At 30.1% G+C, this 26119-nt stretch overlaps 1 protein-coding gene across 3 annotated transcripts in view; it reads left to right on the forward strand.

Moving 5' to 3' along the window:
* Positions 1 to 25674, forward strand: part of LOC121126716 (uncharacterized) — a 60922-nt gene extending 35248 nt beyond the window's left edge. The window contains exons 4-9 of one of the 3 annotated variants that reach the window (XM_040722022.2): positions 12628 to 12718; positions 12770 to 12883; positions 12933 to 13374; positions 16611 to 16734; positions 16786 to 16938; positions 24646 to 25674. In XM_040722022.2, coding sequence (XP_040577956.1) covers positions 12628 to 12718; positions 12770 to 12883; positions 12933 to 13374; positions 16611 to 16734; positions 16786 to 16938; positions 24646 to 24690 — 969 coding nt within the window. In that variant the 3' untranslated portion in view covers positions 24691 to 25674. Of the gene's footprint in view, positions 1 to 12627; positions 12719 to 12769; positions 12884 to 12932; positions 13375 to 16610; positions 16735 to 16785; positions 16939 to 17005; positions 18842 to 24645 lie in introns of those variants that run through there. The other 2 variants (XM_071891842.1, XM_040722023.2) reach the window with 2 other exon arrangements.
* Positions 25675 to 26119: the final 445 nt, after the last annotated feature.

A 26119-nucleotide genomic window follows, 5' to 3' on the forward strand; every position in this document is an offset into this window, starting at 1 on the left:
AGAATCAGAAGTGAGGTTTGAAGTTTATATAATTACAGCAATAAGTCAGCCTTATCAATGGATTCAGTTTCATAGATAAGACTTATTTGTTTGTTATGTACATCAATAACTAGATTTGTAAATCCTAAGCATTTTTTAGCATGCAAGTGTATTTTTCTAGTTTGTAACTTAAAAAGTGTATTTTATTTTTTAAAGCTGTGACTATTGTATTTCAATCCTTGAGGACATAATATACAAAATGTAATCACGAGTGAGTATGCTTATAAATGACGGAAAGTAACGTTGAATATTTGTTGAGGAGTTATAGGGGAAAGTCCTTGTTAGAATTAGGAGTAGAATTGAGAATCGAAAACGGTTGTATGCATTCTCATGTCCTTGCTTAATACTGAGTGAGACTAATACAAGTTGCTTGCAGTTAATCTAATAATTGGAACGTCATCACAGCTTAGAAGTTATCTTCAAACTGTCACCCTGACCATAATAATATTATATTTTTTTAGATACCGAAAATGCTTACGATTTAAAAGCTTATCACAAATACTAAAGGACTCAAATAAATAATTGAGTTTTCTAAGAATAGAAGCCGAAATAGAGTACACATAAAAGGAATAAGTGTTTCATTGAAGAAGAAGTGGATGAAGAAGGAGAACTCTCTTTGTTCCTTACTGGGTATTTCATTCGAGACATTCATGTAAAAGTATATCTATACAATGAATGATACTTTTATAAAATGAGATTATATACACCGAATGAACACAATAATATCTTCTAAAGAGAATAAATAACTGGCCATCAAGAATATCCGAAATTTATAAAAAGATATGAATTCAAGAGAACTGTGGATACTCCATGGAAATTATCCATTCGAACCATACTTATTGTTTTAGAATTAATTGATTTAATTATATATCACTATTCTGAATTAATTTTATGACAAGAACTGATTTGCTTAAAAAAAGTGTTAAATGATTTTATTTATTCTTCCTTCTTTCCCTAATGTAAATGGAATGTAAAAAGTTTCTTGGTGCTTCATATTCTCTTGGTTCGATATTATTGGTCTATGTCAGATTTCTTGCTAAGTAATTAATAAAAACTGTCTATTGGTGTATATATAATTATAGTAGAGAATACAACTTGTGCATTCTGAACATTAGTTAATGAAATTGGAGAGATTAGTTATTTTTAAGTAAAGTATAGGATATTTTCAAGATCTCTGGAGTTTGCTGAAAAATTGAAAAAGTTTATTGTTCGTTATCTTAAGCTTGATGCACATAACTGGAGTCCAAAACCAATCAAAAAATCATAGGTAGGACAAACAATCCGAAAAACGTTGCAGCTACATATAAAAGAGCATGTAATACTAAAACCTAATGCTCGATATAAATCGCTCGTGGAGATTAGTCAAAATTACATTTAGAACATCTCAGACGCTAAAGCTTAGTTCATAAAACTGGTTCAAACACTAGAATATTTTTCTATAATTAAAAATTGAATATAATATGTCTCACTAAGGTGTTGGTCACCTTTATGACTTAATGAACGAAGTAGTTTAGAAAATAAGTATAATTGTGAAGAAGTCTGCCTCAAATACAATCAAGTTTTCAGGAAATTATTGACCAAGGGTGTTGTTAATATCTCAAATACAAATATTATGTCAAGAATAGATGTCTAATAGTATCCCAAGTTTTTATGTAGTAGATGAATTTAATAACTGAGCAAATATTTAGATCCATTATTAATCTAAGTAGAGACTATTTGATAGACTAAACAAGGAAATATAGAATTTTCTTTTATATAACTTTCTTAAGTTGAAGAAAATACACCTGCCATTGGACTTTTTTTTAAATCGTCGTATATTGCAATCAATATCAATGGTATAGATTGATAGAGAAACTATAACAAATAGTATAATAATTGATACAAACAATAAAATAATTAAAGTTAGTTAAAATAAATAAAAGCTACATTAGAGATAATAATATTAGTAGTACCATAAGTAGTGATGAAAATCCATGTACATTGTACGTCGATATATTTACTAGATTCAAGGCTGCGTCGATTTATAAAATTGTTCCTATGAATTAATTTTTAGATTAATTGTACGTTATTTATTGAGTCGTTGTTATTAAAAGAGCGAAAGACATCATTAACATAACATTTTCCTTGACCCTTTGTTGTCAAACCTCATCAAAGTAATACTTCGTAGAATAAAAGTTTCGAAGCCTATAGGAAGGCCTCCGCCTTTACATCTAACAGTGGAAACTATGTTTAAAACACGTGTATTTAAAAAGTCTATTTTAAAATGATTTGTATGTTGACTCGAGGTAGTGATCATACATTCTAGCAGCATCACATCCATCCTTATCATTCTTTTTTTTACCTTCTCTAGGATGGTATGTACTCTGAAGATCCTTGAGCAGTCATAAAAGAGGTACAAACTCCTTTCTTTTTCTTACTTGCAATGAGAAGAACGTTGCTTATCATTTTCTGGATTCTATTTGTTTGTGAAGAGGCTCGAAGTAACCATTATGTAGCCGAACCATTTTTGTTTTGCCTTTGGAAAAAGGTTCCGTTTGATGGTAATTGGATTATGCTCATTGGCATCCTCCCTGGATCCACCGTACCCTATGAGTCTTCTCTCATCTAATAATTGACCACCTGTATGCCGAGTCCTCACCAATTTTTTGTCTCTTTATATGGGATTGCCTCTAATCTGATCACCGAGGTAGTAAAGGGTCGGAATTATATCTCTAATGATGAGGTTGTCTTCATTTCAGTGTTAGAAAATTAGCTTAATCTGGTTTTACGTCTCGCCATTCTATTTAGCTTACCAAGGTGAGCCCAATTAGTTTTAAGACTTCATCTAAACTGTTATATCGACAATTGAAATTAATAGCTTCATCAGGCCTGAGGAGTGGTAAAATGGGAAGCAAAATGTAGTTCCAGAATATGCTCGTAGTATGCTCGTAGTAGGCCCATTTCTAAATTGTCGTGACTTCACCTGGAGCCATAAACAAATCCTCATAGAATGAGTGATTTGTTCGTGAATTAAACAAACTTTTATTCCGATGACCCAAAAGTATTAACTCAATCGCAATTGATTCTACCACGACAGATTCAAGACTTCCACATCACTTTTACTGTTCCCCCCCCCCCCCCCATACCCTCAGGTATCAATTGAACATTTTCGTCTGATTTCAGATATGGCATTGTATCACAAAAAATTATTATTTTTTTATATATATATTCTTTCACAGGTTTCGCTCGAGTATGATAAGTATGTCAATAAATGAATAAACCTAGGAAATCCAAAACCTTTCCATTGTCTGAGGTTATACAGTCTATTGATAATAAATATCTGTATGAGCTTACCATTGTGCTTATGAGGATTGTTTCATTTTGTTCGAACGAGGAATTAATATAGTCAGTGATTAAAATCCCCAATAATTTTGCTTGTTTTACGACTTTAAAACTCGGAAAAATTTCTTTAATATAAGCACTCATCGGCGTAACAAATTATATTTTTCTTTATTTGTTTCTAGACAAGAGTTATTTATTAAGTTGAACCATTACTTCAAGTAGGGTGTCAATTGGGTCCGGTACTTCATATGAATACAGATGAACCTTTATTTCCCCAAATCAGAACTCATTCCCTTTATTATTTCAGAAGAATATATATTTTCTTTAAGAACATTAACTGCAAAAAGAAATAGTGTTGGACCTCAGTAGGAGAAATAAAATGGCGAGACGTAGAACCAGATGGGGCTTATTTTTTCACACTCAAAAAGAATTCAAATGAAGACAAACTCATCTTCAGAGATAAGATTCCGACACTTTACTACCCCAATTATATGACTGGAGGCTATCCCAAATAAAAAGACAAAAAAGTTTGTGAGGAATCCGAAGATAATTGCAAAGTTAATAGTTGAGAGAAGAATCTTAGGGTACGTCGGGTCCAGGGATGACGTCAATGACCATACCACGAACAGTCATACGTAACCCTTTTTCAAACGTATCTAATGCACTTTAAAAGTCGATGAGTAAAGTTATGTAGTCTTCTCCAATGTTTTGATTTGGTCAATCGCATCCTGAATGGAATAGGGAATGTTTTCTGCCAAACGGCCCTTGATAAAAACTTTTTTCATCCGCACTCATACAATCCTCGAAAATAATATGAATTATACTGTAATTGATTGTAAGGATGGTTATTAGCCAATAGAGCTCGATGAAGAGTCGAAACGATTAACAACATTGTCGACTGAATTCGGACTCTGATGGTCTTTAAGTCATATCGTAATACATTTTCTACTTGAACTGATATAGCAATACAGAACACTAGCTATTATATGTAATTAATATTTTTTTCTTTCCATTTTACCAGTCTAGGCTACTATTAGATATAAAAGTTCGACATGCTTATCAAATCGTACACCACATTTTCCCGCACTTTTAAAAATAAGCAAATACAGTTATGTTGATAACTCTATCATGCGTTCTCATGTATATACTTTAATATTTTAGAGCAAATAAATATAGAATTTATGTATACAAACTCTGCATATTATAATCTTCAATAATCTTGAGGAATCAAGAGGTTCTGAGATTTAAAACGTGTTTTGTTTGTAGAAGAAAAATGCAATGATAAATTAAAATTTTATGAAAAACGAAAATTGTTAACGTGGCATTTTCTGTCTTCCATATAGGAAGAATTTTCGATCACAGAACTTCTTAATTTTGAAAGGTGGAATTGTTGAGTTTTTGAAGATTATAATATGCGAAGTTCTTAGAGATGGATTATGTTATAAGCAAGATAGTTATGTTAATTCCACTTTAAGACTTAAACCGTGAGTAAATATATTCATAGAATTATGAATTATATGGAAGACTTACGTGAGGTGAATTGGAAAAAAGCGAAATGATCATTATTTATGTCATAATTTCTTCCTTAAACAAAAAAGAAAAGAAAAAATGGGACTGTTTAATCAGAGAGCAGAAGCAAATGATTATTCATCTAATGAAGTTTGAATTTCATTTAGTAGGTATGTTACAAACATAAAGAGGGCCACAAAAATTATACAACTATCTTCAGAGGTTTTTCTTGTTTATTATTAAAAAAAATAACGATTCCCTTTTTCTACCGCTAATGACTCCGCAAAATTTTAATTGTTTTATTGAGCTACTATTTATCATGAACCGAGGTTCACATTGTTTTTTTTTTTAAGTTTCTAAACTGGAATACATTCAATATTGAATTTTTATTGCTCAAGTTTTAGAAAAAATGATATACGTCAACTCTTGACATCTCTGGGCAACTACAGATAAGATCAGCTAAACTTTATTATCTCATAATTATTGTAAAATTTCATTTAACTATATCAATTTTTTACTTGATACCAATCCTTTGTTTGTTAGTGGTTTATAAGATCCATGAAATATATTGGAAGCACCTCCAAGGTCAAATATTGTCGACATTTCTATATTTATTTACTATTTTAGTCCTTTTCTTCTTTCAGAGGTATAGGTTCCTCTGCAAAAGTACTTAAGGAGAGAGTTTGTGTAATACAGATGTCAAATAGTATTGTATCAGTCCTTATTTATTTGGTCTAGTCTAGTACAGTCATTTTGACCGATCTTTTGGACTATCAGTTTTTGGGACAGATCCTTAATACCGTCAGTCCTTTGGACCGGCTTTCACTGTCGGTTCTTGGATTTTTTCATAAAAATGTCATGCTTTATTAAACCAAATAAGATATATGAGATATGTATTATGATCTTTCCATATATCTTGCGAAAAACATTCTTATTTTCATTATAATATAAACGTATTATTTTTTTACTTCGTTAAAGAATTTATTTTATTATATAACAGACTAGCATCTAATAAGGGGTTCCATCTTTAAAATTTGCATATGGAAATAATTTGCAACCCTGAATTAATTTAGTCAACAAGTAATTTAACCATAGATAATTTCAAGAAATGACACACATCAGAGTCAATAGCAGCCAATTTCCAAATATTTAACTAAATAATGTAAATTCAGTCAATTAAACTAAAAAAAGGTAACAAACTGACACCTTTTCCATATCAGTCAATAGCACCCTATAAGGAATTTATGCCATTAATTTAGAAATATTAGCTATATTATACAAATTAATTATGTAAAAAGTCTATTCAATCCAAAAAATTAAACAAACTGACACATTCAACCTGATCAGAGTCAATAACAGCCAATAAAGATTTTATGCAAGTAATTTGCGATCCAAAATTAATTAGTAAAAAATGTATTATTTAAAAGTTAATTTAACCATATAGAATATTTTGAACTTACCCACATCAGACTGAATTGTAGCCTATAAAGATTTTATGCAAATATAAAAAGTGAATTTAAGCCAATAAGTGGTGCCATCTTTAATTAAATCGGCAAATAGTTTGCAATCCTAAATTAATTAAGTCAACAATTAATTATTCAAAAGTTAATTTAACTATATATTATTTCAAAATATGGTACAGAGAAGAATCAAAAGCAGCCAATTTCCAAATATTTAACTAAAGCATGCAAATCAAGTAAATTAAAAGAACTGACACCTTCCCCACATCAGAGTCAATAGCAGCGAGTAAGTATTTGCTAATTTGCAGAAATAAGCTATATAATACAAATTAGTTATGTAAAAAGTTAATTTAACAGCGATCAAAAACAAAATAAAAATCCAACAAATATTCCCCTCTCCATATTAAAGTTGTTACATTTCTATTCAAACGAACTCACAATAAACAAAATTAACCCCTCCTCTCTGCATGTATAGCTTGTTCAAGGTTAATTTCTTATGTAGGGGTCAATTAAATACACTTTTTTGAATTTACGGTACCCATTTTGATGATTTTTGGTGGGCTGGCTTTTCTTTATAAAATCAGAGAGTGTGTGAAATATTAGGATTCTGTGACTCACTTGGACCGTTCTAGCCCCGCTCAAAGGTGGCCTTAATGCGTTAGACCAGTGTTTTTCATAGGTGTGTGATTTTCACAAAAATAATGTCTATGAGTGCACAGGAACACAAACTACAATTTATATTATACCATAATCTTATTTGAATCAAAAATAAAAGTTTGGGACTCTGATGTGGCCTTCAAAACGGTGAATTAACTTCTACAGTACTACCAATACAAGACTTTGTTGAGCGTTTCTTTGAAAAAATAGTCAAGCTAGCCAAACACGACTTTATTGCAAAGACCCAAAGCAATTTATTAACAAAAAAGAAGGAAGAAATTGTGGTAATTGATAACTTTTCAGAAAGTTACAGTTTTATTGTCCAGGATGCAGCTCAGGCATTTCATTGGAATAAAGCAATGGAGACAATACACCCTTGGATTTACTATTATAAAAAATGGTAGGCCATAACACTCTTGCACTATTCTATCTGATAACAACCATCACGATGTTGTATCCGTACATTTTTACCAGAACGACTTGAAAATAATAAAAAATAAAAATAATATATTACTGTTCATATGGGTGTGCGAGCCATTGCAGAAACTATAAGCCTTCTTGAACCTCACGTTTCATCAAAAGGACAGTCAATTGTCAGTTGAGTTGCATTTTTATTGCCACAAGTAACGGGAAGGGACCTTCAGATGGTATAGGTGGTACTATTAACATAGAATCTACGAAAGAGTGTCTATGACGTCATTATATAAATAACAAAGCCGAATGATTTCTTAGAACATTCACGGGACAATATCAAGATAAATTTTTGCACCGAAGAAGATTATCAAAATTTGTAAAAACTATTTATGGTACATAAAATCTTAATTGATTTAATCTCGAATTAGAACAATCTCTTAAAGTTCGCATATATAGTGAATCAGAGGAGTTAAAAGTTGAATCTGTTATATAATTTAAATTTTAAATGAAAATTATTGACTCTATCATAACATTATTTTTATTGTTATTTTATAAAATATCTAAATTTTCAATTTTATTATACTTATCTAAATAAAAATCCTAATTTATTTCATTAATCAACAGAAAATATGTATATTATATAAAATAAAATACGAGTTTAAATATAGAAGAAGAATAATAATATACTATAAAAGTGGCCCTACATACTCTAGTTAATCTCTTATCGGAAGTGATCCCATTACAATTCCACTCTGAGTTTTGGATATGTTTGAAAACATATATTGATACATGTTCTACCAAAATTCAAATTAAATCAATTTTGCTACTTGGCAGGGCACCATTTTGATCAGAGTCCCAAACTTTTATTTCGGATTCAAATAAGATTATGATATAATATAAATTATAGTTTGTGTTCTTTTGCATTGATTGCAACGTGATTTTTTTAGAATCAAGCCTCTATGAAAGGAATTATGGCCTTCTGAACAGCACTGGTCTAACGCATAAGGACCTACTTTCAGCGGGCCTAGAACGTCCCAGGTGAGTCACAGAACCCTAATATTTCACACTCTCTCTTTTTTCATGGAAAAAAGCCAGCTCACCAAAAATAATCAAAATCAGTGGTGGTCATGCCGTGAGGGTGTGTGCACATGACGTGGAATGACCTGTATATTGATTCATAATATGTGTAGATCATAAGATAAACATTTCACTGGCTTTTTTTTCCAATGCAAATGAAGATATAAATACCAAGGAATATACATTTTTCAAATCAGTGGATAAAACTCTACCAGGCATGCGCTTATTGAATGATATCTTTTTTTTTTATTGGACATTTATTGTGAAAAAATGGTTACAAATTTAATTTTCAAAGTATTAGCCTCGCTAGCTACACATTTTCCCCATCTTTCAGGCAATTTTTGGATGCATTTCCAAAAAAATAGTTCGTGTTTAGCTGAAAACCAGCCATTAATACATTTTGAGCGTGAGAATCGAAGTGGAAATCATTGAGTATGGAATCTATCGACGGAAACAAGTGATAATTGGAAGGCGCCAGGTCTGGTGAGTAAGCTGTATGAGTAAAAGGTTCCCAGTTTGACGATTCAACAAGCTGGGGGGGGGGGCTAACGGGGGATGCGGTGGTGCTTTGTCATCAAGGAAAATTACAATTGTTTTGCCTAGCTTCATATTTTGGGCGTTTTTGGCATATAGCATGGTTAACATCGGCCAAATGTTATTGGTAGAGACCACCATTAACAGTTTGACCGGATTGTAGAAAGTCATACCATATGAAACTACACTGGTCCCAGAACACACACAGTATTGCCTTCTTTTCGAAGCGATCTGGCCTTGTGGTCAGTTTGGCCTTGCTGTCACGGTCAACATATGATCTTTTTCGTTTCGGGTTTTTGAAATAGACCCATTTTTCATCGCTAGTTACGATTCGATGCTAAAACAACTTCCTTTTGTTCCAGGCAAGCAGTATTTCACAAGTGGTTTTTTGGTTTTCTTGCTGCCTTTCATTCAGTTCATTTAGCACCCATCTACGATCTTTAAAAAATTTCCCATTGCTTTTAAACGTTTTCCAACTGTCGGACGGTCAACGCTCAATCGTTTTGAGAGATGTTCTTGTGTTTGGTCATCATCTTCATCGAGCAATGCTTGCAATTTGGCGTCTTCGAACTTTTTCGGTCTTGTCCACCGTAAGCTTCCACAAGCATTCGATGGGCTTGAGAAGCGTATTTCTTCCATTGGTAACAGAAAATCAATGATGTCCATACATCGTAGTTTGTAGGCACAAAATTACACATTTTTATGTGCGATAAAAGTCTGTTGTTGAATACCACTATACAAACAATGAATTCAATATTGTTGACACATGTTGAAATAAGCATTGAGATTTTTGGACATGTTTGTAATGTCGACAACTGGCGACACCTAGGTACCAATAGTCGAAAGTCTCATTTTATAGACGCTTACCTAGTACAACTTTGACTTCTACCAAAAAACTGGTTTATTATCTTCTCCATTATTGATATCCGAAGGCCTAAAATTTTTGTCGCTTGATGAATGATAAATTTTGATTTGGTTCTCTAATCTGTTTTGTCGAAGTTACATAGCCCAAATTATAAAAATATAGTTAAAGTTTGGACCAAAAAGTGTAAATATCTTGGTTTTCATTAAATTTTAGAGGTGACAAATATAATAATATGTATACGTCGGACAAAGTTAAGGGTACTTTATTTCATTCCATTTAAGAGGGTTTTTTTTAATTTTAGAGAAAAATGTGAAAATTATCCAAGTGTCTCCACCAGTGTATTTTTTTGTCATAAAATTTTGTAAAAATGTTGTAATAATATAATTGTTATAAGGGATATTTCAAGATGTTTTGTGAATAAATTTATGAATGAACTTAATATTTTCAAAAATTATTTAATGAAATAATTTCTATTTTAATAATAAAACATAGTATATCATTAAATATAGAACAAAAACTCACCTGATCGCCTGAAAGAGAGAAGGAAGGAAGAACATACAACAAAGCCGCAGGGAGGGGGGCTCTAAACAAAGACAATGAACACTGCAAGTATTACGGAAGATTCTTTTTTTATACCTGGATTTATTTAACATCTTTAAAATTATTGCTTTCTAAGATATTTGCAACTTTTGAAACCCTAAAATAATTTTAGGGTAAGGTGCAACTTGGCCTATTAATGCAGATTTACAAATGGTTTGTGATTATTTCGAGAAACTCGGATTTCGACCAAAATTGTCACCGTACTTTTACCTCCAAAAGAAAAGAAAAAATTTAGAACAGGTTTCTCCAGATCTTGTCAAAAAGGTTTCCGAAAAAAAAAACTCGGCCCAGATTATTCAACTTTTCATTTTCTACAACTTTTATTTTATAAGCTATATGCTTACATCGGTTAGTTTCGGCCTCTATAGACAAACAACTTTGAACGCACGCATAGATTTTGTTTGTAAATAGTAATAATTTTAAAAAAATTGGGGAAACCCTCTATGATGTTACGAGAGATCGATTTTACCTTCTACAAGGACCGACAAGTGGGACTGGACTGGACTGCAGTCCTTGGTCCTATTTAAGGACCTACATACACAAGTTACAGGAGAACCAAATTAAGAAAAACAGATGAATTTAATCAATTATACTACTTTTTGGAACCGTCAGCAGATTTAATTGAGGTAAATTTTTCTCTCAATATTAAATTGGATCTGTCTTTTGTCCTGTATCTTAAGAATTACAAATAATATTCCCTGTTCTTTTTGGTTGTGTTGAGAGTGATTATATAGAAGCTATATTTAGCTAGTACCGTCAGCTTTGGAATCCAAACTACTTTACATAAGTACGTCAATTTCTAGACGCAAGACAAATATAAGAAAAGAGATTAGAGATAAATAAAATAAGCATCTAGAAAAGATTCCCACTGAAAGTGAAATATTATCTAAATTACTGTATGGATTTGAATTCAATTGAAAAGTCAATTTTAATCGTTGTTTCGTAATATGTATCCAAATTACAGTTTTATAGACTTAACTACACCTTCCATCATGACCGGTTTAGTGGATTCAAAGGGTTTTCTCTCAATAACTTTCAATTAGTCAATGGAGAATAATGGTATAACTAAAATATTGGAGCACATTAATAGATGATTCTTTAACTTAAATGACGATGATTTTTGATAATAAATCATTTGTATCATGTCCACAATCTCATAGTGAAGATAGAAAATGCAAAATTTATATTTATTTTAAAATTAAAATCTTAGGGGTGTAATCTTTCAAATTTGTTTAAATTGAATTGATTACGAAGCTATTTAAGGAGACAATAAATTTAAATATATGAACGTATATTTAATCATATTTTTATATTAAAGTGTTTAACATATACATAAAAAACGTATCGATAAAACTAAATGATTATATTGTCTCTATTATATCTAAAAAGATGCAATGCTTTAGGAAAATATAATTTTGTAATAAGAATAATGGTTAAGCTTACATTAATTCAATAAATTTTTGGAAAAATATATTTGTCTGCTATCTGAGTAGGTATTTTGAATTGATGATTCTCAAATTATTCACTTATCTTTATTTTAAAAAGTCCGTTGACTGAAAACTAAATAAAGGGGATCTTTATTACTTGCGTGGTTCTTTTTTACATAATTCTAGGCCGCTATTCCTGCCGTGACTCTTATTTTACTCTAGTGAGTGTTTTTCGGCCGAATCCTTCTCCCCCAAAAAGATTGCATGATTTGTGTAATGCTCCTAAACAATTACTTTCAGCAGCTCTCCGATCGAAAAATATTCATATGTCTATAAAATTAGATAAAGTTAAGTTTATTTATGACCAATGGCCTCATCCAGGAGTGTGAAAGAATTTGTTACCCTTCCATATTTTAAGAATTACGTTGAATATTTCAGAAACACTATAATGTATTTAGTGAAAAAATTTAAACTCATTACTTTTCTTAAAATACTGAAGTATTTATTAGAATATTTAGTAATCTGCCAAATTACTTGCATAGAAAGAAATTTACTCTATAAAACAATAACCTTCACCATCTTCTATATATTGATCCATTCATTCAGAGATTGAGTTATTTTATTTGAAATAACATTCTACTTTTAAACAATTGATATTACTTTATATACACTTATAGTTTATCCAAAATTAACCATCAACTTATATTAAATATTATAATTTTAGGTTAGAGTTGTAGATTGCCTTGCTGACTGCGATTTTCAGGACGTTGAAGTTATGGAACTGTTAACTAAATTTATGTCTGAATTAGTCTCAGGTTTGCCCTAAAAAATAATTTAAGTTTTGTTTTCTATTTTAATATATTTAGATGGAGAACTTATGCTATCTAGAGCTCTTCGTTCCAAGTTTATCCAAAGATACGATAAACATAGGGCAAAAGTTACACCAGAATTAGATGTCCTACCTTCAATTAGATCAAAGAGTATTTATTAAACTATTTTTTCATTTACGGATATTTATTATTTTTTTAGGTAAAACTTTCAATATTTTGAATTTCAAATCAACGGATTTGGCTGAACAAATGACTTATTTGGATTATCAACTTTTTATTAGACTGGATACAGTTGAACTCATACTTTGGGTTCAAGAGCAGAACGAAGATAAATCTTATAATTTAACAAAATTTACTGAACATTTCAATAATATGAGTTTTTGGTGTCGAACTCAAATATTGCAACAGGACGACTCCAAAGAAAGAGAAAAATATATGACAAAATTTATCAAAATAATGAAGTTTTTGCGAAAATACAATAATTTCAACTCTTATTTGGCTATTCTTTCAGCTTTGGATTCAGCTCCTATTAGAAGATTAGAGTGGCATAAGAATATCATTGATAATTTAAAGGAATATTGCTCATTAATCGATTCATCATCTTCATTCCGGGCTTACAGACAAGCATTAAATGAATCTGGGTACACGTTTTTAATCTAATATTTTGTTTTTGATTATTCCACCTGCGTAATGTTTATTATTATTAATTGTTTTGCATAAATTGGATTATTCTCAGCGAGATTATTATTAATTATATCATCTTCCATTAATAATTGTTTCATTCAATTATGATGAATTGTTTCAGAGAAATTGCCAAATCATACATAAATTAATTTTCCTGTAAAAATTAATTTTACTATTTCAAATATTCTTTATTTTTAATAACTACAGTTGGACAGGTACAATATTTGTCCGTAAAATCTAAACTTTTGTTGTGAATCATTGAACTTGTTTTAATAAAAAAAAAGTTATATATTTTTTAAACAAGCTCATAATGGAATAATCTAGAATAATAATAAATCAATCTACTTCACATTATAATACATAAGCAGTTCTAAAAATAAACATTTTAAATGTGGGATTACTCATATATGAGCACAGCGAAAAATATTACGAATTATGTTAAATTTTTTACTGTGTACGTTAATACGTTTCAGCTCAATTATATTTTGTGTCAGAAAATCGTAATTCATTTTTTTCGAAAAAGATTTTTAAAAACCATAAACCATATTATTTCAGCATTGAATGAAGTTCGACCAAAGTGCTTAGAAATTTTGAATCAGAAATAATTAAATATCAGTTTGATATTTTTCATAGATATTTCAATAAATGAATTTGTACTAGAATTATCTTTTTTTATTATGCTGAAACCATTTTTAAAACTTACTCTCTGAAAACTCATAAAGGAAATTTTGTATTAATCAAATTGATTGCAGTAGATATAAGTTATAAATTAACTAGACTCTAGAACCTTGATATTAGTCTATTATTTCTTACATTGTGTGTGTGTGGGGGGGGGCAACTCAATCGATTATTTCAGTCGGTAAAAATTGGATATCAGTCAGGAAATTATGATTATAGAGGGTCGTAGTTCATGGGACAACGCGCTCGTGAGATATTATTCTTTGGAACTCAATGTTCGTAGGTTCGATAAAAGAGGAATTAATACAATCATTATCCACTTACAACCTCGACTGACAAAAGCGAGAAGAAAAAAAATATTTCCTGTATTTTATTTGTTGCCAACTATTAATTGTTGATTGGAGAATTGTTATTAATTATTATATACATTGAATTGATAATAATATCAATGACTGAGTATGAAATCACACGAATTTTTAACGAAGGTCCATGATTGATGTAAATGAGTATAAAAATACAAACAGCTATGTAGTAGTTTTTTTAAGTACATAATACGTAGAGTCAGCTGTTTCTATCATACAAGAGTAAACATATGAAAATTAATGAAAACAGCTGAAAAGAAAATACGCCACACCTATATTTATTGCAAAAAGTGAGTCGTAGTATAGAGTAAAGCTTTCAAACAAATGGGTGTGTTACCATGAGGAGGTACATGGTATTGGTTTGTTCTTTTCAGTGTAGAATTGAAGCTCCACAACGGAGTAATTCCTGCCTACGTCCTTGCTTGATAGGAAATGAGAATGGTGTAATTTCCTTAATCTTGTAGCTATTCGCAGCTAAATTAATGAAACATAATGGCAGCTAAGCTTCTCTCCTTAAACGTTCTTCAAATTATCAGGGTTACCATTATAATTTTCGGTGTCTTTTTTTACATATATAGAATTATTAAGATTTACAACCCTATTTATAGCTTTGTTATAGAGCATTATATATTACTCAACTATTCCAATATCTAATTAGTTTACTAATGCTATACTTACAAAAGTAAATTTAATTAATTGTATTATACGTATAGTTGAAAAAAATATGATCTACCAGCATGCTAAAATAAATCAAATGGATAATCAACGTGGTAACACTAAAAATTCGAAGAATATTTGGAAGAAGAACAGCATAGCTGCTATGACATTTACTTAAACTATCTACGAGCAGCTATGAGATGAGGGAAGTAAATACAACCCCCATTCTGTACCTAGCGATTATATTAGAAGGAATTACTCCGATGTCCTTCCTCAATTCTACTCTGAGTCCAACTAGGACTTTCTCTTTCTTTGGAACAAATCTTGAGGGTTATTATTCTTCTTTCACGTATTAGTTATTATTATATCGTTGTTCCCTTGAAGAAAATAATAATAATAAGGATAACAGCTTCGGTAAATAAATAGGACCTTATTAGTGTACAAAATTGTCTCATTTATAAACTTTAATAATATACAAGAAGTAATCTTTACAGTATAGAGTATTCTGCTGAATATATTAGTATACTCTAACGTGTTTATTGTTACAACAATTAGGTGCTTAAAATGGATAGGTATCCACTAATGATATTTGAAGCTTAACTGATATGGCCCCTTATTATGAATTTTAATTAAGATTGAAGAAGGTTATAAAGACCTTACAGTGAAATTTAAAGTAATTTCAATGTGAAATATTCAATGGCGGAAAAGTTTATCCACATTCATTTTATTGCCTTTTATAAATTGTTGTCACGGTATCAATATTTTCGTACCAATTCCAAGACCAACATTGTTATCAGTATTAAGATACTTTTTCACCTGAAAATATACGATAACAATGTTTTTCATTTGTGATAGTACTTCAATACCACTAAAAAGATTCTAAAGAAAAAGGCAACAAACATATCAATGAAGAGAAAAATGATCATCTAAAATTTTGAAAGGTTTAAAATTGTTTCTGGGTAAAGTTAATTTTCTGTCTCACTTATCGTTATGTATAGGATTTTTGTAGAGAAAAATTACAGCTTTATTATCCTTGCCCTGTACAAAAGAGCCACTTGGTTAGTATATTAGGTTTTGATAGAAGTTGTGTGAATGGGTGAATGGTGAAATGATTAGAGTACATGTTTTTATTTATATCAACTGGCTTGTTGCCCCTTTCTTTATAGTCTATTTAGGTACTACTATAGTACTGGTCTACCGAACAACACTAGTTTTTAGCGGAAGTAGTAAGTAATGAAAATGGGTTATAATAAAAACCAAATAATAAATATATATATATACATAAAAGGGATATACAGATCTCCATCGTTCAGATACTTTTAAACTTGTGCAAAGTATGTTTTTATTTTATTGTTCAGAATATATTTTTTGGGAAATATTAAATGCATAATTGAACTAAAAAATTTAAAAAATGCATGTTTACAGAACAAATAATATAAACTTTGAAAATGTAATTTCACTACTTAAATTAATTAATAATTTTGATATTGATCTAGGTCACCATGCATACCTTATGTTGGTTTGATTTTACAAGACTTAACATTTGTTCACATTGGAAATAGCGATATATATCACGGAAAAATCAACTTTGCTAAGCGATGGCAACAGTTTAATATTTTGGTAGATTATTTATAATATCTGAGATACATTGATTTAATAACATTTTATTAGGATAATTTACGAAGATTCCGGAAGGAAAACTATCATTTTAAGCGGCGTGAAGATATTATTTCCTTTTTTGATGGCTTTTCATTGTATTTATCCGAAGATGAGCTATGGCAACTATCAGAAAGTATTAAACCAAGATGCTCAAATTATCCTAAAGTAAATAAGTAATAAAAATTCAACTTTTTATGTTATAGTTTAGATTAAAAAATTAATTTAATTGTAGTATATCAAAAGATATTCTTTCTATAAAGCCTCCTTACTTCCTCCTTTTCTTTTTGCTTCCCAATTGTGTACTATATATACTTATGCAATACTCGCCAATCAATTTCTATTCCAGTTTTATTTAGAATTAAGCAACAAATGCCCCCAAAATATTCAGCTTATGAGCTTCAAAGACAAGTTTTTTTTCTCGTAATTCGAGTCAATTAGTGATAATTTAGTAACACTATTGGAGAGGTAACTTTTAACCTCATATAAAGCAATAACGTAACTCAAATTGTTTCGAGATTAATTAAAGTTTCCTAATGAGTACATTATGGTCCATTATTAAATGAAATTTGAATTACAAAGTATACTTTTCAGCTATGTTACCCTCAACTAAATGCAGTACACATTGTATGTATAGGGTATCCTACAAAGACTATAAAGGAAAGAGGAGTCATGTGTATTAATCAAGAATGTTTTTTCTTATCTGTAATTGTGATTCGTCCAAAATTTTGTGCGTTGAAATTCTCTTGCAAAGTTCATTGTATTAACGTTTTTTGACTAAGATTTGCCTAATGTAGTTTGATAAAAATCAACGTTTCCGACATGGTTATGTATTTTTTTTTAAATTTAACTAGAAACACAAACTATTCATTAAAACCATACTTCATATTATTTAAATCAAATTATGCTCTAAATAATTATAAAAGTTATTTAAAACAAAAGTACATAATCCTAATCATCTATGAAACGTATATATATTCAATATTTTTTTATCGAGGTTAAGTTAATTCTGAACATAATTCATATAGATAGTTTTTGGCAACTTTTTATTTCAACCATCTTGTATCCTCTTTCCTTTTTAGTCTCTTTAGGGTATCCCAAAGTTATACCATAAGGCGTGTACGACTAATGTTTGACCTCTTCCACCCTTTTTAATATTGACATCGAAATCTGCCTGTCTTGTCCAGCAGTCGGTACAATATATCAGACTGAAAATTCTAGCAATCCCGATTACAAGATGGTCTAACCTTGGGGTATCCTGTAAACAAGGGATCATCAACGGGTCTCGCAATGTAGTCCACATTTCGTAATGGATCATTATACCGTTGCCCATTTTCATTATTCTTTAAGTCTAATACGTTAAGTTTATCATACAGAAAAGATCCAATTTTGGTCAGTCCTGACATCTGAAATTTTTACGTACATTCATTTTTATCGATAATATAATTTATTTAGTCTTATTTTAAAAAGTTAATGTCTGGAATCACTATTTTGAAAAACAAACAAATCTTTCCAGTTTATAGGGTGGAATGTCACAATAAATGTGTTATTCGGTAATATAATATAATATAAAACAAATTTAGAAACATATATATTATGTTATTTTTTTGGTTGCATTTTCCCTACTATAAAAAATATTTCAAGTTACAGAACCACTTCATTTTGAAAAAGAGAATTGTTGAGGCTTGAAGATCATAATATGCAAAGCCCTTAGAAATAAATTTTCCATTCTAAAATTGATCTTTTTTTTTTGTATTGTAATCATTGGAGTGTTATTTGTTAACAAACTCTGAAATACTTATGTTAAAAAAATTTGCTTGCGGGACAGCACTTTTGTTATAGAATGATTTAAACAAATGATTCAACATATTTTAATACTTTATTACCATAATTTGTACAAAATATCATCTATATATATCATTAAATTATTCATCATATTTGTAATTGGCTTTTAAAATATTTTATTTTTCCATAAATATTTTTTTACTTCAAATTGGAATACGGATTGCTTGTAATATTAATATTTATTATTATTTTGCTTAAAATCTCGAAATATAATTGTTCTACATTATTGATCATGCTATTCAATTTTAATTACGTATTAATTCAAAATATATACCATATTCATGTATGCTATGCATGGAGTTTTAATATCATATGTAAGGCTCAAGAATTTTTTCGTTGTCCTGGATTATGCCATTATTAATAAATTTAATAAACTTCACATTATCTAATTTTATAGACATATGAACATATACAAACCATAGAATCTTTTTTGGAGGGGAGGGGGACATAAAACAAAAACAAAATGCCGTCATAAACATAAATTTTATGTTACCACGTCATTAACTTTATTGTATCACGCAGTCTTTTCTCCAAAATGAAACAGAAAAAAGATTCGATATCATGTGGTAGATAACCAAATAAGTAAATCATACCAAACTCTCATTTATCTCTTATGTACTCCCAGACTATCACTATCATATTATTTCTTCACTATTTTTGATATAAATTACATATTATTAAAATCTACATGGTATTTTGTTGAAAGAGTAATTATTATATCATTTCTATGAAGAAATAGCCAAAGTTTATTTATAGAATTAATAAAATGGCCAATATATATATTATATAAACGACTAGGGTTCAACAAGAAATTGTATTCCTTTTCTTTTGGAAACGGAGCATAACTATAGAATAACTTATTACTTTGTTTATTTATCAAAATTAATAAAATATCAAAGGAGACGAAGGACTCGACGGCTGACGATACATAGCGTATTTTTGTGTTAGTGAGGTAACGTCGTGTTACATAGATATGATTTTTCCACCTTCTTTATTTGTTGAGATACCAACAGCACTAATTATTAAAAACTCTTAGGTGAGTGAGTTATACAGATTGCATACTGAATATTTTTATAATTTTAAAGGCATCACGAGAACGATTTAATTTACGTTTGTAGTGATAAAATTAGGTCCACTTAAGTCTAGAGTCTTGTAATATGAATACATACTTATGGCAACAATCTCTTCTGGATCAATTTTCTTGTGTTTTCCGTAATGTATATTTTGTATTTCATTTAATTTTGCTATTGACAATGTTGTTGTTTTCTGCGCCTAGAAAACAACAACATTGTCGATATTGTTGGCGATACCAGCTAAATCTACTTTCTATAAAAACACTAAACCTGACCAAGAAGAATACAGTCAAAGCTACATTCCGTCAGAAAGTACATTTCTAGGATAGCTGAGGCATCAGTGGTTTGGCTCACAGGTGTGAAAGTTTCTGTAGCGAGTCTTCAATTTTTTAACAGATTCTTCTCCTTGCACTGTTTCACTTCTTGATGAAATTATTTAAGTTAAAAAAATATATACTACCCCTTGCTGATATAAAATGTAATAAGATTAATAAAATAGTAGGAATTTCGAATTAACCATGTTCGAAGCAAATTTTTATTCCATAATATATGTATTATAATTAGGTAGTTAGATGAAACTGTTTTGTTTTCACTAAAATCACAATATCACTCCAGGACAACCCCTCCCCCCGAATAAAAAAAATCTATATTCTCTAGTTATATGTCAGAGTTATTTAATAAAAAATCCCCCAATCAAGTGAAATTCTTCATATTTTTTAGTTTGCACTTGCCTGACGTATCGGGTTATGTAGTTTTTCACTTAGGTTACTAAAATTTAACACACTTTCCACAACGGGCTACCAAAAAATATATCCAATATATTGGCTGGCAGAGGATGAGAAAAGATAGACCCTTTTTTCTATGTGTTACGTGTGCAACCAGGGACCGGTATGCTTCTTCACTTTTTTTTCCTGAGACAGCAATTATTATCTGGATGTTCACTACAAAGAGTACAGTACGTATTGTTTACAAAACAAGAGAAACTGTTATCATAGATGCGATCCTCAACAAGAACTTGCAATTTATAATTTCTAAAAAATAAATTTTTCTTGTTCTTGTTCTGAATTAAGAAAATGTTCACAAAATATTAATTAGGTTAAATTCGTTTTCACTTGCATCATTATATTGAAAACAAAAGATGGCCAATTGATTTCATCTTGGAATACCAAAATCTGAAGCTGCCTTAAAGACTATCAGAGATGTAGTCCTTAAAACACTGAAGAAGAAGAAAAAATATATAAATAGAATGATGATTGCTACTTTTTCAGTATTTATAACTGATTTATGATACATTTTTCCTCAAGAAATAAAATAAAAAGGCACTAAAATGATAAGGCTACATTTGTTTTACATTATTTGTTTTTGATGTTTCACCTTGTAATGAAATTTCAAGAGTTGAAAACGTCATATACTTTATCGGTGGATATATCGCCTATTCCATTTTTTTTTAAAAGGAGTCAAAGATTTAACAGGAGTATGCTCAGCTCATCAAATGATTATACTATTTGAATAGATGAAAATGAAAATCATCAACAAATTGATTCCTTTTTTAATAAAGTCACTAGTGTATTATTTGCACAAAGTAGTAATGATTTTTAGACTTAACAAACTACTTGTAGCAATTCTTGAGGCCCTAATTTACGATTGTATCCCATTTACGATTTCCACTTACAAAACTTCTCTTGTTCTTTCTAGTCCACACAATGAAGTGCCATGATGTAAAGTTCTAATAACATAGGAGCCAGAAGAAATGTTGACCAACTATTTGGCCGTTAATATTTATTTAGTAAATAAATAAAAGGGAAACTTCTCAATAACTTGATTTTTATTCAAGTGTCCATTCTAGCTGACCCACCATATATCTTGAGTAAATAGGGAAATTTGCCGACTTCAGAAGGTATGTACAGAGGTGGATAGCCTGGGTTGAAACAAATATTTTTTGTACTTTTGGACTCAGATAGACTTACTCCATATTTTGGAAGGGCCTCAAACGAAATTGAATTGAGTATCTTTTTCCATAACTCAGCAACCCCCCGCTCCCTCAGTACTTTCATCAAGAAAAATTAAGAGGAAATCAATACATGTAATGTAAACATTTTAAAAGTTCACCCAATTTCTACTACAAACCTTACCTTAGTTTGAAGAAATTGCATATATCTCATCCCTATATAGTTTGAAACCAAATTTGGTTTGAGATAGATACTTTTGACTTGATATGAACAATTCAATTAATACAAGCCCATAAATATATACAAAATATTTTTAAATTTAACGTCGTCAACTAAAACTGATAGATTATAATTGAATAAACACATTTCATTCTATGAAGCAAGTTTCTCAAAACTTATTCTACCAGGATAAGAAGGAATTTTCTATTGATATTAGATAGATTTACTAGATTTCCTAGGGTTGATACTTGTAAAAAACTACGACGAAATGTCACTAATGTTTTACTTAATTGGTTTAATGACATTGGGATTTCCAAAATTTATATGAAGTGACGGTGGTCCTTAATTTAAGGGAAAATTTTTAAAAAATCATCGTCATTATCTTGGAAGTTTCATTACCTTATTTTGCTGAGTAAAATGGACGTGCCAAAACATAAATCAGAAATTGGAACCATTAAATAGAAAGGTTTAATTATGACAAGTTTATGGAAGCCTTAACCGAATTCCAGAATACTTAAAAGGCAGATTGTGATTCTCCAGCTGAACTAATTTTCAAAAGAACACAAGAGGAGCATTTACAATGTTAAAATATGATCAATTTAAACCCCAAACAACTTTCAAAAAGGGGGAGCGTGTATACGTACAAGTGGAAAAATCGAAGGGATGGAAACGAAATACTATTCTTATCAAATCATAAATATGGAAATTCCTATGAAACAAAAATTGAATTCGAATATAAAAATTAATTTAAGACATAATTTTTAGTATAAAGACTGGGTATAATTATTTTTCAACATTTGATGGTATTAAAGGATATCGACCTTTAAAGAAGAAAAGGGAAGAATTGGCAACTTTTATCACCGTGAGGAAGATTAATTTTTTTTTTTTTTAAATCCCAAAGGAACTTAATGATACTAGTGATGTTTTCAACTTGTTAATGGAACTATCTTATCGAGGCGTAGAAAATGTAAAATAATTGGTTGATGACATATTGAATTATGATGAACACTTTAATGAGCATGTTCTAAGAATTTAACAAATTTTGGATATAATGAAAAAATATTAAAGTTACTTAAAAAAAGATAAATTTAAATTTGCACACTCAGAAATTGAATATATTGGATATATTATTAATAGAAATGGAGTATAGGAGGATTCAAAGAAGACAGATTACAATTTTTAAAATTTTAATCTCCGAAGAAAATTTCAGAAATGCGATCGTTTATGAGGATGATAAATCAAATGAGTAGATCTATACAAACCCTTCTAGATCCTTTGGGGCTAATGCTCAAAAAATACTCTAGAGATACTTATGTCCTTTTCAAAATAGTCAAGTCCCAACTCAATGAAAGGAAAGACCAAGAGACTTTGAAAAATTCAAAAATCCCCATAGATTCATTAGACCTTCATATATTCATATTAGAGTATTTACATTTAAAAAAATAATAAATGGCAAGCATAATGTCTTAAAATGTTAACTCCATAGCCAATCCGTCCCTTGCTAAAGAAGTATTCCAATACTTGAATGTATTACATCTCCTTGACGTATTAGCTCTAGTTCATACTTATTTAGCTAATTTTCTGTCTAATTTATTACCAAAAAATAACAAATCATATCAGTCCAAAGCTCAATATAATAACTCTCATCCTTCGAGAGAAGTCGTGGTGTTAGCCAAGGAACAGTTAAATCATAATCTTTTATCGGCAGACCTAAGGGATAATTTATGTAATTATCGACATAGATTTTACAAGAGCCCAAACAAGAGATTTGTTCTATATACCAAAAACTGCACTTTGGATCCTTTTTTTAGCTAAATAATAAAAAGGTGTATTTGTAAGACCTTGATATATTCATATTATCGTGTTAGTAGTAAAAAAGCTCGAAAATGTATTGTTTGGGATCAATATTAATATATATTAGTTTAAGAAAATCTGAGATTCTAGTCATTCGGGACTATTATTATTTAGAGTTCTTTTTCACCATTAATACAATCATCAAATTGAAGTAAGATTAATAAAACTTATGTAAAAGGGATTTTTTATGATTATAAAATGTTGTTATTAATTAGGTATCTTGTTTTGAAATCGATATATTTTCATTTTTAGGGTGAGAAATGATATAAACTACAATTTTCTTAAGATCCTTTTAACTTATTCATCATTCATAAAGATGACGAATATCAAATACTATAGAAAAATAGTCTATGTTTGATTTAAAAAAAGACCTTTCCTGATCTTAAATTGTAATTGCCTCATAAATCAGGGGAAAAGTACGCTATTATTAGGTTCCTATATTCCCTTAAATGTCCTGCCATCGTAACGCTAATTGACACTAGATGTTCCCTCGAAAATCACTTTTGTATACCGAAAATTTATTTAACTTTTACTGCATTTGATAAAACTACCTCAAACCCAAAACGTGGCTTTGTATTGTTAATTAATAAGAATTTGAAGCCACAAATACAATATAGTGAATCGGATGGTAATGTAATAGATATTAGTTATTAGGTATTAGTTTTGAGTTCGACATTTTTGGCCTTTATGGCCTAATTTTGATTGCCTTGATTTCTTTGGTCGCAAGCTTTTACCTTTATTATCTCATTGACCTACAATAACTAGCGGAGATTTTAATATAAAACTAAATGCTAGCAGAGACTATAGTAATCAAACAGCATACTCCCATCGACGCTCTAAAGCAGTGCTTTCCTCTATTATCAAATCTTATAATTTTTACGATGCAACTAAAGCTTTTGACAATTATACTCATACTTTTTAATCCTTTTTTCCAGACCTGTATCATCAAGGATCGACCTTTTCTCTACAACGGTATCTGAGAGAAATCTATCAAATATTATAATACAACTTACACAAAATTATTAGATCATAAAGCACCGTGTATTAAAATTTACTTAGCCCTTAATTTGAACATTATGAACAAAAATATATGGAAGCTAATCTTTTCAGTAATGAATCAGCACGGAGTAAATAATATGATCTTCAAAGTAATAGAAAACCCTAGATGCAATATCGTAACTGGAAGATATGTACAAAAAATTCTGAAAAGTATAAAGAATACCATCGAAAAAATGAACAGGATGCATCTTATTATGAAAAAAAAAAATACAAATTAGATCCAATCTATCGCATATCAGACTTAGGATCCAGAATGATTGAAAATGAATAACACCGTGGACTTGTCCAGAGCAAGGCTACAATCTGACCATCTTGAAAAGTGAAGAAATAAGGAGAAGAATATGTCGATTATGGTACTTGATGGCGAAATAACTTAAGATCTGCAAGTTATCTGTGCAGAAATACAAGAATTTTACTCAACCCCAAGGTTAATAGAAATACAAGGTCATACTATAACGTGCTTCGACTGCAGATTGACTTCCACCACGCTTTTAATAGTGACGTCATAGTGTATAAGTAGTTGCATGTTTTGTCTACATTTTCCATTGTATTTATAAAAAAAAGAAACAATATACATTCTTGAATCTACAATTTGACAAGCTTCATTTTATAAAAGACATTCAAACCCATTGATGATCTTTTACGTCATAGTGAAGTATATAAAGCTAAGTGTCAGTTTCTACAGAGGATCACTTTGCCATAGTGGACTACAGCGAGCAACGAAGAAGATTGTCAGATTTCCCTCAAATACATTAGGAAAATTAAATTGAAGGCTGTTATATATATGTTCATAGGTATAGGTTTGGTGACCTATGTATAAACGTTCCGTGTGTATTTTGTGTATAATAATATGAGAGTCATTCTGTATTCTCCGCGTGTAAAATAAAGTATATATATAAACTCCATATCCTCGCATATCTCATTTCCACGTATATCATATGGCGCAGTCGATAAACCAGAACCAATCTTAAGAAACATAATGGAAGAACTTAAAAGTAAGAAGTTTGACTTTATACAATCAAAAGTTAAGGCATACAAAGGTCATGTCACAAGGAGAATTAATGAACTGAAGCGTTCAAACAGAATGGAATTAGTAGAAACTTCTCATCAAAGGGCCCGTGGAAGATTACACATCTTAGAGGATATTTTAGAATTTATGGAGTTGAAGTCTGAAACAAAGGAGCAACAAGAGGATATCTTGATGTTCATGGAACAAAGAGATCGCATGGATGAAGAAAATATGAAGGAACTCACGAAAAAAATGGATGAATTAGTAGGCAAGGAGCATCAGCATCTGCCTTTAAAGGATGGAGCTTGTAAAGTATACGGAAAAATTGCGTATAAGGAACC

The sequence above is a fragment of the Lepeophtheirus salmonis genome, chromosome 12 (genome assembly GCF_016086655.4).
Source record: "Lepeophtheirus salmonis chromosome 12, UVic_Lsal_1.4, whole genome shotgun sequence".
In the NCBI taxonomy this organism is placed as follows: domain Eukaryota; kingdom Metazoa; phylum Arthropoda; class Copepoda; order Siphonostomatoida; family Caligidae; genus Lepeophtheirus; species Lepeophtheirus salmonis.